At 36.4% G+C, this 14,181-nt stretch overlaps 1 protein-coding gene across 13 annotated transcripts in view; it reads right to left on the bottom strand.

Annotated features, from left to right (window-relative positions):
• The window catches only part of MTERF1 (mitochondrial transcription termination factor 1), a 566,280-nt gene that overhangs the window by 548,418 nt on the left and 3,681 nt on the right, over positions 1–14,181 (bottom strand). For 5 of the 13 annotated variants that reach the window (XM_005667585.3, XM_013979683.2, XM_003130132.4 and 2 more), the window contains one exon: positions 9,657–12,990. The exons of the other annotated variants lie outside the window; for them this stretch is intronic. In XM_005667585.3, the coding sequence (XP_005667642.1) occupies positions 11,823–12,959 (1,137 nt within the window). In that variant the 5' untranslated portion in view covers positions 12,960–12,990 and the 3' untranslated portion in view covers positions 9,657–11,822. Of the gene's footprint in view, positions 1–9,656; positions 12,991–14,181 lie in introns of those variants that run through there. 13 annotated transcript variants of the gene reach the window in all.

The raw sequence follows: 14,181 nt of genomic DNA on the forward strand, positions 1-14,181 counted from the left end.
CAAAGGGTACAAACTCTTAGTTATAAGATGAATAAATTTTTGAGATATAATGTACAGCATGGTGACTATATTTAACAATATTGTATTATACACCTGAAAGTTACTAAGAAAGTAAACCTTAAATGTCTCCATAGTAAAATAGAAGTAGTAATTATGTGGAGTGATAGAAGTGTTAACTAACCCTACCATGGTAAGCATTTCACAATATAGAAGTGTATCAAACCATCACGTTGCAGAAAAATTTTATATGTCAAATATATCTCAAAGCCGCAAAAAAAAGAAAAAATTAATTCTCCTCCACTCATATTCAAATAGCTTATCTGATATGCCTACTTGGATTTTTCCTCCACATCTTGGCCAGTAAAGGGCTTCTGATAAACAGCAATAATCATCACTTTGAGCACAATGGAACTAATTCACAGGTAGAAAGTCTGCAAGTTGCATGATTCCCATATCCTCTAGTGACCCTATGGGGAGACCAGCTTAGGGCAGTGTGCAAATGAACATACCATGGGTATATCCTCCAACAGAGCAACCCTGCCCCTTTCCACTACTGCACCTAGTTTTGTGGGTTCAAACCATATATTTGGGGCACCTGGTTCTTAAGAAAGGTGTCTGCCAGTACAGGGAACAATCCTGATGATATCTAGAGATCTTTTTTGGGGGGGGGGCGGGTAGGGGTAAGTAAAGTACAGCCTTTCCCGCCAGGGGCAAAAGGAGCCAGTAGTGCCAGCTCATTGCCAGTGAATCCAAAGGGGTAACAAGACTACCAGCAGTCCTCTTTCTTGTTTCTATATATCTCTCAAGTTTAACATGCCTAACACTGAATTCTTTATTCCTTCTATCTTAAACCTTTTCTTCCCCCCAGCTTGTTCCATCTCAAAAGGTACTACCAAATACCCATCAATCAAACTAGAAATCACAGGGACATCATAGAATCCTCCCTCTTACTAATTCCTTACATCTAATCCATCACCAAATTCTATACTATTATATTATTATAATAATATAATAATATACCTGTATTATCTAATATTGGCTGTCAGCCACATGTGGCCACTGAACACCTGAATAAATTTTTAAATAAATATATATAAATTTTTAAATATATATATATGTATTGGTGGTTCACATTATATTTCTATTGGACAGCATTGCTATAAAGTATATCCATCAGCATCTCCCACATCTACTGTTACCACCTTAACCCAAGTCACAATCATTTCTCACCTGAACTACTACAATGGACTTCTTATTATTATTTGTTTTACTTTTCTGGCCAGTTATCATTAAGTGGGTGAGGTCATCAAAACAGCTACATTAGATACCATGGAAGATCCAAGAGCACACACATTTGAATGTGCAAGGTCTTCTAAAAGCAACACAGAAACTAAGAATAGTTTATAATACGTCTATTTGTTATATAACATTTAGTCTTATAGCAAAATCTGATTACCTCACTTCAGATATAACCATTAAAATCTTTATTAAAAACAAACAGGAAACAAAAAACCCTCAAGCCCCAAAAGAATGAAAGTTAACAAATTATATCAAATGCAATTACGCCGAGACCATACTACATTATGCTGGATTTTTCCTACAGACACCTAACAAATACCACACAAGTTTAAAGATGAAAATTAAACAAGAACAGAGGATTGGCAGTGCTAACTGAAAAAGTGGACAGATATTACTGCATGATATTTTTAGCATTAAGATTGTGTCACAAACAATAAGAGAACCACAAACCTAGGTTAAAATGTAGAGCGCCCTAAATATATAATTTGGGAACTGCCTGAAACAACTGAACAGAAATATTTGCTTAAAAGTAAAGAACAACCATTCAAGGAATACAGTTTTTGCATTCTTTTAAACAGACATTAAATTACCAAGGGAAACACCGTTATATAAGACTATCAGTTTATTTCTTCCAGCTTGAGGCTGACAGAACCTACAGATAAAATGATCCCCTGCTAACTCTCTTGGTATTTAAAGAATTCTTTACTTAGTTTGAATTATCAGTCAGACTTATAGCTGACTTTAGAAAACTGTGTAAGCCAAACCTCTGTCTCCAGTTCCCCCTACAGTTCAATGAAGTTCTGAGCACAAGTAAACACAGGTCGATTAGGACTTAGCTTTAATACTGTTTTTTTTTTTCTTTTTTCTTTTTTTAGCTTTCTTTTTATCAGTTATTACTTTAATTATTAATTATATAACTGTATATAATTTCATACACATCAACCAAACTTTAATTCTGTGAAGACATTATCACATTTAGCTAAATCAATAAGCTTCAGCCACATGTATCATGCTTACATGAAATGTAGTCATACAGCTTCGATCAGGAGAAATCTGTATTCTGAAGAAGCTAAGCAAGTTTGCAAGATATGTCCACATATACAGGGTGGAATAATGCCGACCCAAGTGCATTAATTTTGCTACAGACAGTTTAATTGATGCTCAGACTATAATGTGACAATCAGTACTCCCTGGCTGTGGGAAAGCAAAAAGGAAGGAATGCCTCTAACTTGGGACCACGCATCCTTCTTTCCTTGGAAAGGAGGCTGTGTGTGGCTGCCTGGAGACTAAATCCAGCCAGTTTACTAATCAAAGTAACACATCAGTTCTCCACAGGGCATAAAACTTCATCAGAGGCCTTGTTCTCTTGTGGGAAAGGCCAAAGTCTAAATTTATCTGCACATATGGGACATTAAGAACAAAGCAGGGGACAGCTGCCCTCTTGGTATTATTTTTCCAACATTTCCTCATTTCAAGTCTCTGTGTTTCATTTTGGTAATTCTTCCAATATTTCAAATTTTTTCATTATTATTTTCTTTGTTACGGTGATCTATGATCAGTGATCTTTGATGTTATTATTGTAACTGTTTTGGGGTGCCAAATTAGATAGTGAACTTAACTGATAAATGTGTGTGTTCTGACTGCTCCACTAACCAGCTGATTCCCCTTCTTTTTCCCTCTCTTTGGTCTTCTCTATTCCCTGAGACACAACAATATTGATATTAGACCAATCAATACCCTAATATGGTCTCTCAGTGTTCAAGTGAAAGGAAGAGTCACATGTCTCTCACTTTAAATAAAAAGCTAGAAATGATTAAACTTCGTGAGGAAAGCAGGCTGAAAAACAAGATAGGCCTCTTGCGCCAAACAGTCAAGCTGCAAAGAGAATGCTCTTGAAGGCAATTAAATGTTCTACTCTGGTGAACATACAAGTGATACATGAAACAGCCTTGTTGTTGATATGGAGAAAGTTTTAGTGGTCCGGGTAGAAGATCAAAGCAGCCACAGCATTCCATTAAGCCAAGGCCTAATCTTGAGCAAGACCCTAAGTGTGTCCAATTCTGTAAAGGCTGAAAGAGGTGAAGAAGCTGCAGAAGAAAAGTTGGAAGGTTAAAGCAAGTCACGAGAGAGGATTAAGATGGTGGAATAGAAGGACTGGAGTGCATCTTCTCTCCTAAAAACAAAATTCACAACTAAAGGCTGAGCAATCTCCACCCAAATGGACCAGAAACCTTTAAAAAGATACCCTACTCCAGAAGAAGAAGAGGAGGCCACATCAAGAGGTAGGAGGGGCAATTTCACGATATAAACAACCCCATACCTCCGGGGTGGGAAGCTCCACAGACTGAAAACTAACTGGTTCACAGAGACTCACCTACAGGAGTGAGAGTTCTGAGCCCTGCATCAAACTCTCATGTGCGGGGATCTGGCACTGGAAGAAAGAGCCCCTGGAGCATTTGGCATTGAAGGCCAGTGGGGCTTGTGAGCAGGAGCTCCACAGGACTGGGGGAAATGGAGACCCCATTCTTAAAAGGCGCACACAGACGTTCATGTTCATTGGGTCCCAGGGCAGAACGAGGTCTCCATAGGAATCTGTGTCAAACCTGACTGCAGTTCTTGGAGGACATCCTGGGAAAACAGGGGTGAATGTGGCTTATTGTGAGGGAGGGACATTGAAAGCAAAGCTCTAGGGAATATTCAGCAGCTGTGCCTTTCTCTGGAGGTGGCCATTTTGGGAAAATCTGGTCCTAACGGTCAGTCAGCTGCTGAGAAGCCCCAGGGCAAACAACAAAACAGGGATCACAGCCTTGCCTCTCAGTAAACAGGCTACCTAAAGACCCCTCGGCACACAGCTGCCTCTAATCCCATCGAGAGACTAAGCCCCACCCACCAGAGGGACTAGAATCAGCTCCACCTACCAGGGGGCAGGCACCAGCCCCTCCCCTCAGGAAGCCTACAGCAAGCACCCATACCGACTTCAGCCACAGGGGGAAAGACACCAGAAGTAAGAGAGGCTACAACTCTATTATCTGTAAAAAGGTCACCACACCAAAAAATCTGTAAAAACGAAAAGACGGAGAACTATAACTCAGATGAGGAAGAAAGAAAAAAACCCAGAAAAACAGCTAAGTGATCAGGAGAGTCTCAGCCTCCAGGAAACAGACTTTAGGCTGTTGATGCTGAAGATGATGCAAGACATTGAGAATAAACTGGAGGCAAAGATGGATAACTTACAGGAAACACTGAGCAAAGAGATACAAGTTATAAAACTTAAACATGAAGAGATGCAAAATACAATAACTGAAATAAAAAATTCACTAGAAGCAGCTAACAGCAGAATACAGGAGGCAGAAGAACAAATAAGCAAGGTGGAGGACAGATTAGTGGAAATTATGAATACGGAACAGAAAAGAGAAAAAAGATTGAAAAGAAATGAAGAGAGTCTCAGAGAACTCTGGGACAACGTTAAACGCACCAACATCTGTATTATAGGGGTATAGGGATGCCAGAAGAAGAGAGAGAAGGGGACAGAAAAAATATTCCAAGAGATAATAGCCAAAAACTTCCCTAACATGGGAAAGGAACCACTCACTCAAATCCAGGGAGCACAACGAGTACCATATAAAATAAACCCTAAGAGGAAGACACCAAGACACATATTAATCAAACTGACCAAAATTAAAGACAAAGAGAAAATCTTGAAAGCAGCTAGGGAAAAGAAACAAGTAACATACAAGGGAACACCAATAAGGTTATCGTCAGATTTTTCAGCAGAAACTCTGCAGGCCAGAAGGGAGTGGCATGATCTACTTAACATGATGAAAGGAAAAAAACCTCCAACCAAGATTACTCTACCCAGCAAGGCTCTCCTTCAGATTTGAAGGAGAAATCAAAACCTTCACAGATAAGCAAAAGCTGAGAGAATTCAGCAACACTAAACCAGCCTTACAACAAATACTAAAGGAACTTCTCTAGGCAGAAAAGAAAAGACAGCAACAGGAAACAAAAATTCCACAAATGACAAGGCTCACAAGTAAAAGTATATATACAGTAAAGATACGAAATCATCCATGCACAATTATACCACCAAAATCAGAAATCATGAGAAGAGGTGGGTACAAATGCAGGACACTGGAGATAAAATTGCAATTAAGAAAACAACAACTTAAAACAATCTCATATACATATAGACTCTTATATCAAAACTTCAGAATAACTGCAAACCAAAAATCTACAATTGATACACAAACAAGGAATCTCTGGAGAAGAAATGTATCTTATAATAAATAAGTGCATAATCCACCATGAAGGGGGTCATTTGACATCATTCTTGGAATGCTGAGGTCTTCTTACATCTGATTCTGATTTCCTCTCCATCAAAGAATTTATGATAATTATAATTAAATAATGCAACTCTATGATTAAATAATACAGTTCTACAATTGTATTATTAATAACCATTTCTCTCCATGGTACAATAAGATCTATAATGTCTTGTTTATCACATCACCTAGAATGGTGTAATGCCTATATTGAAGAATCAATAAGATGTAACAAATTGTGAGGACATATTTATATAGTTACACTGTTTTTTGACCAATTTATGCATTTTATATTTTACTTATTTTCAGAGGGTGTATTATTTTTGTTATTCTTACCAGTTAAGTTATTTTTATTATGCTATATAAAATATTTAATGGTATATAAGGCTTTCTTTATAAATTTTAGTTGCACAATATACACAATTTAATATAATGCTAATTTTTAAAGAAAAATTAAAATGTAATAGATAATACTAAATAGTAAAGATGAAAGCCATACAAAATGGGATGAAGTATAGAATAAATTTCCTATTTGTCTCAGCATATTTTCCATTCCACTTCTCCAGAGGGAGTCACTTAATCTCTTTCTTAAGATCCATGATATAATAATCTGTGTGAATGTAATTGTGTTCAAATATATGTATTTTACTCTGTAAAAAAAAATAAAAGTAAAATTTCAAAAAAAAGTTGGAAGGTAGCAGAGGCTGGTTCATGAGGTTTAGATTAAAAAAGCCATTTCTAGAACATAAAAGTGCAAGGGCTGATGTGGAAGCTGCTCCAAGTTATCCCAAAGACCTAGCCAAGATCATTAATGAATGCAGCTGCACTAAACAACTAGATTTTCAATGTAGATGAAACAGCCTTCTATCAGAAAAAGACACCTTCTAAGACCTTCAAAGCGAGAGAGGAGAAGTCAATGCCTAGCTTCAATGCTTCAAAGAACAAGCTGACTCTATTGTTAGGGAAAAGTGCAGGTGATGACTTGAAGTTGAAGACAATGCTTATTTAATTTTCCAAAAATCCTTGGGCTCTTCAGAATTATGTGCAATCTACTCTGTGCTCGCTAAATGAAACAACAAAGCTTGGGTCAAGCACGTCTGTTGACAAACTGATTTACTGAACAGTTTAAGCTCACTGTTGAGACCTACTGTTCAGAACAAATTATTTTCAAAAATATCACTGCCCACTGACAGTGCACCTGGTACCCAAGAACTCTGATGGAGATGTAAAGGAAATTAATGTTGTTTTTCATGCCTGCTAACAGAACATCCATTCTGTAGCCCGTGAATCAAGGAGTAACTTCAAGTCTTATTAAGAAATACATCCTATAAGGCTATTGCTACCATAGATAGTAATTTCCTCTGATGGATCTGGGCAAATCAAAAACCTTATGGAAAGGACTCACCATTCCTTATTATTATTATTGAAGTATAGTTGATTTACAATATTATGTTTTTGGTGTACAGCAAAGTGATTCAATTTTATATTCTTTTTCATATTCTTTCCCACTATTATTTATTGAGAATATTAAAAATACACCATTCTAGATGCCACTAAGAACCTTTGTGAAGAGATAAAAATAACATTTTTATTTTGGCTTCAGGATTTTTTTTTTTTTTTTTTTTTTTGGTCATGCCCACAGGATGTGAAAGTTCCCAGGCCACGGATCAAACCCACACCACAGCAGCAACCTGAGCCACTACAGTGACAATGCTCGATCTTTAGCCCACTGCACCACAAGGTAACTCCCAAAATATCAACATTAACAGGAGTTTGGAAAAAGAATCCAATCTTCCTCGATGACTTTGAGGGGTTTAAGACTTCTGTGAAGGAAAGAAATGCAGATGTGGTAGCAACAAGGAGAAATAAGTGGAGCCTGAATGTGAATTAACTGCTAAAACCTCATGATAAAACTTTAAAGCATGAGAAGTTGCTTCTTATGGAAGAGTAAACAGTGGCTTCTTAACATGGAAACTATTCTTGGTGAAGATGCTGTGAAGATTGTTGAAATGACAACAAAGGATTTAAGCTATGAAATAAACCTAGTTGAAAAAACAGTGGCAGGGTTGGAGAGGACTAACTCCAATTCTGAAAGATGTTTTACTGTGGGTAAAATATTATCAAACAGCATTGCACGCTACAGAGAATTCATTCATGAAAGTAAGAGTCAACTCATGCACCAAACTTCACTGTTAAGTCTTATTTTAACTGTCACACGCACCCCAACCTTCAGCAATCACCACCCTGATCAGTCAGCAGTCATCAACATCCAGGCAACCCTCCACCAGCAAAAAAGATGATGACTCACTATAGTCTAAGATGATGTTTAGCATTTCTTAGCAATAAAGTACTTCTGTTGTTGTTGTTGTTATTTTGTCTTTCCTAGGGCCGCTTCCCGAGGCATACGGAGGTCCCCGGTCTAGGGGTTTACAACACAGCGCACAGCAACACCAGATCCCTAACCCACTGAGCAAGGGCAGGAATCAAACCCACAACCTCATGGTTCCTAGTCAGATTCGTTAACCACTGAGCCACGATGGGAACTCCAGCAATAAAGTATTCTTAATGAAAGTATTATTGGTTTAAGATATGTTATTATATACTTAATAGACTACATTATAAACACAACTTTCACATGCACTGGGAAACCAAGAAATTCCATGTGACTCATTTTATTTCAACATTTGCTTTACTGTAGTGATCTGGAACTGAACCCACAATAACCTCTACAATAATCTCCAAGATATGCCTATAACTTTTTTTTTAAGGACTATTTTTTTCAGTTTTTTAAAATAAAGTTTATTGGAGTATATCTAACTTACAAAGCTGTGCTCATTTCAGGTGTACAAGATAAATCAATTAAACATACATATATCTATTCTTATTCAGATTCTTTTCCCATATAGGTTATTACACAGTATTGAGTAATTACCCTGTGCTATACAGTAAGTATTTATTACCTACCTATTTTATATATAGTAGTGTGTATATGAAGAATTGATTCTCTCTCAGATTCCAACTTTAAAATACAACATGTTACAAACTACCATATATAAAATAAATAAGGTCCAACTGTATAGCTCATGGAACGATATTCAATATATTGTAATAAACTCTAATGAAAAAGAATCTGAAAAAGAATATATTCTGAATCACTTTGCTATCCACCAGAAACTAATACACCATTGTCAAGCAACTATACTTCATTAAATACACACGCACACATGACATGTTAATCTTGCCTGATAGGCATTACACATTTGTTTCTGCAAAGTTGTCCCTCCCTCCCCAACCTTCCAAATAGGAACTGTATTTTCCTTCTGTGCATCCCACATTCTCCTTGGCCACTGACAACGTAGTGCTGCATCAATTGTCTGCAGTTATAATCCTCATGACCAGTTGATGCCAAAAAATTTGTATTTCCTCTACCCACCTCCCTCAAATTCCTAATAAGCTTGTTAGACTTCAAAGCAATACCTCAGAAAGTACTCTCGTACAAATCAGAAGACTTAAAAGAATTAAAAAGGTTCATGTCCCTTCCTCCTTCAAAACCAGTAAAAGTGGGTCAAGTCCTTCTTACATCACATTCACTCTGACCTCCTCTTTTACCTCCTTCTTCTACTTTTAAGGATCCCTTTGATTACAGTGAGTCCACCCAGATAATCCAGAATAAACTCCCCATCTCAGGATCTTAAGCCATAATGATAAAATGTACTCCCAATAATACTACTGTCTCCATACAAGAGATTATTTGGCAATAAAAAGGAATAAAATACTTTTTCATAATACCAGAATAAACTTGAAAAAACTATGTTAAATGAAAGAAGTCAATCACAAAAGACTACATACTGTATGGTCCCACTTATATGACATGTCCAGAATAGGCAAATTTATAAAGTAGATCACTGGTTGCTTAGGGCTAGGGAAGGAGGGGGTAACAGGAATTGACTAATGGGTTTAGGGTCTCTGTTAAGAAGCACAAACATATTGTAAAGTTGGATTGTGGCGATGATTAATCACACAGCATTATGAATATTTTTAAAAAACTAAATTCTTTACTTTGAACTACATGATATGTGAATTATACATCAATAAAACTGTTTTTAAAAATACTACTGTAAGTATTTATTACAGCTACTATTGAACAGTTAACTATGTGCAAGAAAACTTGAAGACCCTATGTCATCTGATTCTTTATGAAGTCAATTTTTAATCTTACAGGTGAGAAAATAAGTTCAATAAAATCAAAATATTTACATAGTTACCATGATAGTCAGAAATGGTGCCCAGATATATTACTCTAAAGAAATGTATTTATAAAGCCCATGATTTCTAAATTATGCCAGGTCTGCCATCAGAGTTTATTGGAAGTAATTGCAAAGGAGTGTCATTGATAAACAGCTTTGGAAAAAAACAAGCATTCTGTTTCTATCAGTGGTAGGAATAAGTATTTTTGAGGTATCAATGATAAGAAGGCTTAACATGGGGAATTACACCCATTATCTTGACATATATGTCTTATATATACATATAACAGAGTATAATCAGCAAAAATAATACTGAATCACTATACTGTGCACCTGAAACACAACACTGTAAATCAACTATACTTCACTAAAAGAAAATAAAAGGATAACAAGAAAGACGGCTTCAAAGGTTATGTGTCATTGTTATTTAATTCGAAATCCACATCATGAAAACAAATGCCTCTGGAAAACAATAAAAAATAACAAAGGTCATATAATTTGTTACCTCTCTCAGTTAAATAAAGCTAGACTGTGAACTTCTTCAAGATACAGATATCATGTTTGTCATTTTTTTTAAGTCAATGCCTCTAGAAACTTCTGCTTCTTTATTTACATGAGAAGAAATACCAATAAAAAAAATCACAGAAATTATCATTATTCATTACACTAACTCACTAGGCAAAATATTTCTTTATTTAGATTTTATTACTTACATTAAGATTTTTATCAATACATTTAGAGGACTTTACAAACATTAACTTATCAGACATTTCAGAAAGGTAGGTGGATTTAAAAATAATTACAAGAGGAAAAAATACAGATATGATACTAAAGGTACATTTTTTCACCTCAAAATTAGTCTATTTGCTGCTGTAACAAATTATCACAAACTCAGTGGCTTAAAACAACGTTTATTATCTTCTGGCTCTGGAGGTCTGAAGGTTAACATGAGTTAAAGTCAAGGTCTCAGCACGGCTGCTCCTTTCTGAGGCACAAGGGAAGAACACTTCCTTGCCTTTTCCACTTTCTAGAGGCCTGCATTCCTTGGTTCATGTCCCCTTCCTTCAAAGTCAGTAAAAGTGGGTCAAGTCCTTACACCACATCACTCTGACCTCTGCTTTTACCTCCCTCTTCCACTTTTAAGGACCATTATGATTACACTTAGGCTCCCCCAGATAATCCACAGTAACTCCCTCAACTCAGAATCTTAAATTAAGGTCCTTAATCACAAAGGTCCTTCCTCAACTCAGAATCTTAAATTAAGGTCCTTAATCTACAAAGTCTTTTTGCAATATAATGTAACATATCCAAAGGTTTTGGTAATTAAGACAGTGCTATCTTTGAGTGGCCATTATTCTACCTACCATAGTGGCCTTTATATTCAAAAACATCAGGATAGACCCAGAAAAACTGAGCCCAAGTTGGTGGTGTGGAGTGGTGGAGCATACCAGTGGCGTAAATAGAGTATGTAGGATATGGGACAAAAAATTCCTCCTTCCTGTTGTCAGATTTTTACTGGCATTCTCTTTTGAAGGTAAATAATAATAAGATACATGGGATAACAGGAGAAATAGGCTTCCATTTAACACCATGAGAGGAACTAGAACTAAGTGAATCTGTCCATTTTAAAATTTAAGCATAAACCAAAAAAAAGCTTATTTTGTACTTTCTATACATATTCTGTCTTAGCACTCAGCAACTACCATTTATATAACAGCGATGACCTTTATTATAAAGTTGAATGTTGTATTACTTCAAACTACAGAAAAGGTAGCTGGAAAGACTATACTGACCATGAGTTTTTATGAATCTTTAAAATAAAATATCCAAAGGAACACTATATATGTACATATAGTTAAGAAAGCAAACCTCTTTTTGACAGCTCCAAATTCAAAATGACATTCTATCACTACATTATAAGACACTCCTTTGCTTAATTTCCCAGAACAGTGTTCTATACAGTGCTTAACTTTTTCAATTTAGCATTATATCTTTTTTGACTCCAAGACAGAAGACTGACATTTGATGTACTGAAGTTATAGCCAGACTTTACCAACTCTTTGATTCGCTTTTTTAAAGTGCTTACGCTTGAATCCAAAATCCGAGGATTTTCCATTATTTGTGAAATGCTAATTTTTTCTTCTATGAGGCAGTCTACTTTATGATTAAACTTTTTCTCTCCCAAGAAGACCACATCTGGATAACTTAAAACAAACTTCTGTACCTGTTCTGCAGTACATCCAAGAGAAAACAGCTTCTCTTTGATATTTGCATAGTTTCTTCTGGTATAATCATTGGAAAGTTCTAGGATTTTCGTTCCTGGACCACATATCAGAGCAAGCAGCTCCTTGTTGTTCAAGTTGAACGTTGACTGTAAGAACTCTATATTAGCCTTTACCCGTTTGGTGCTCTGAATTAAGATGAAAGGGTTTTTAAAAATTATCTTCCTGATAAAATCTGTGGGATCACTGTGACCCAAAGACAAACAGACTTCTTTCAAAAATTCAACCATCTGTTTATTCAGATCAAGACTATTGGAGAAGGTGCGTGGGGCATTGGTCAACAATCGACAAAGGCATTTACGGGTCAATCCAATTGAGCTGAGGAACTTTATATTATTCTCTAAGTTTAAGTTGTTACTGGACCGAAAAAAGGATTCAGGAGAACGTTCCAAGATATTTACAATTTCAAGGTCTGATGTCATAATTCTTCTCCACAAATCCCACCGATTTGAAAGACTTTCAGGTGTGCGTGTCATGGCTCGTGGATATCTTGATATGATGCTAGCAATCACTTCTTTGCTAGCTCCTTTGGACAGGAGGAATGACTTAAGGTCCTGTTCATTAGTACCTGTCCTATTAAAAACTCCAGGCTGTCGTTTCTTTGCCATGTCAATATCTACTCCCAAAGTAAGCAAATTATTCAGCAGTTCTTCATTCTTCAAAGGCTCACTGTCTGCATTATCACACTTCACACCAAAAGGCCTAAATGAAACTGATTTAAAAAGGATTTCGGCTGAAAATCGGATCATCCAACTTCTTGAACCAAAGAGAAAGTTACTTCTCATACACAAGAAGTTTCCTGGTGCCATAATTGTCAGGTAGCCCAAACCTTTCGGAATGCTGTGTGAAACAACATACATAATATTACACGAACACATGTGTTAGACAACTAACAGACCATATTATGATCCTATATGCATCATGGTCATTTCCATAAGAAAATACCTAAAGAACCAGCCTTCCTGGTGCGGTGGTAACAAGTCAGCCACCACACTCCCACTCCCTAGCTCACTGCTTCTGATTATCTGTGGGTCAGGGGCTACATCCATTCTTAACATAAAGAAAAGCCATAAAGTATCATCACCGCCCCAGAATTATCACTGACCTTATCTTACTAATTTTATTTGGCCTTGCCTGCCTTGGCACACAGTCGCCACTCTCCATCACTGCTTTATCTTTCTAGTTTCCAAGTCTTTGGCTTAATCCTCCTAAATCCATTCTGCCTTGTCTTCTAATTTCCAAGCTCTCTGGCCATGCCTCTGCCCACAAAATTCCAGACTTATTTGTCTCTGTTCTTACTTCCTAGTTATCAAACTCTAACTGCAAAAACCAATACTTCATACTAGCTAATTTCCATCCTACACACCTTTTTTCTAGATTCATGGTACTCTTTAAACCCATGCTAACATTAGAACCTTGATTCTTAGCTTACAGAGACCTCTGGTCAATAGCTCCTGATTCCAATCTCCATCTCACTCAATTTACCTGATTATCCCCTTGGTTGTAACCCAACAACTCCAAACCAATTCTCATCTTCCTAATGGGAGACCTCATCTATACAGACTACCACATGTGGAACTGTGCTGAGAGATGAGATATCAATATTAAAAACGTTAAGTACTTTTGCCATTCTCCTTCACCTCACCACATTACAAAAGACTAACCCAAGGCTCTCTACATCTGTTTATACAATACATATAACTTTGATCAAGTGACTAAAACCTTGATAAATTATTTTCCTGATAATTTATAAATGGGGTATGAAGTGCATGAACTTATACATAATAATCATAGGTCCCTATTTTTAAAAAAAAGCACCTCTATTTATAGGAAATTTTGATAAGAAAAGCAATAACAGAAGTTTTCTTCTGTTATTCAATATATCAGATGATTTATGTTCCTAAATTGCTTGTGGTTTGAGCCATATAACACATACTTTTTAAACTGTATTCCCTCCTTTTCAATTCTATAGCTGTGATAAACTTAGCTCTTGATTTCTAATTACTTACAATGAGCTTTTCTCACTTAAAG

This window comes from Sus scrofa, chromosome 9 (assembly GCF_000003025.6).
Source record: "Sus scrofa isolate TJ Tabasco breed Duroc chromosome 9, Sscrofa11.1, whole genome shotgun sequence".
NCBI lineage: Eukaryota > Metazoa > Chordata > Mammalia > Artiodactyla > Suidae > Sus > Sus scrofa.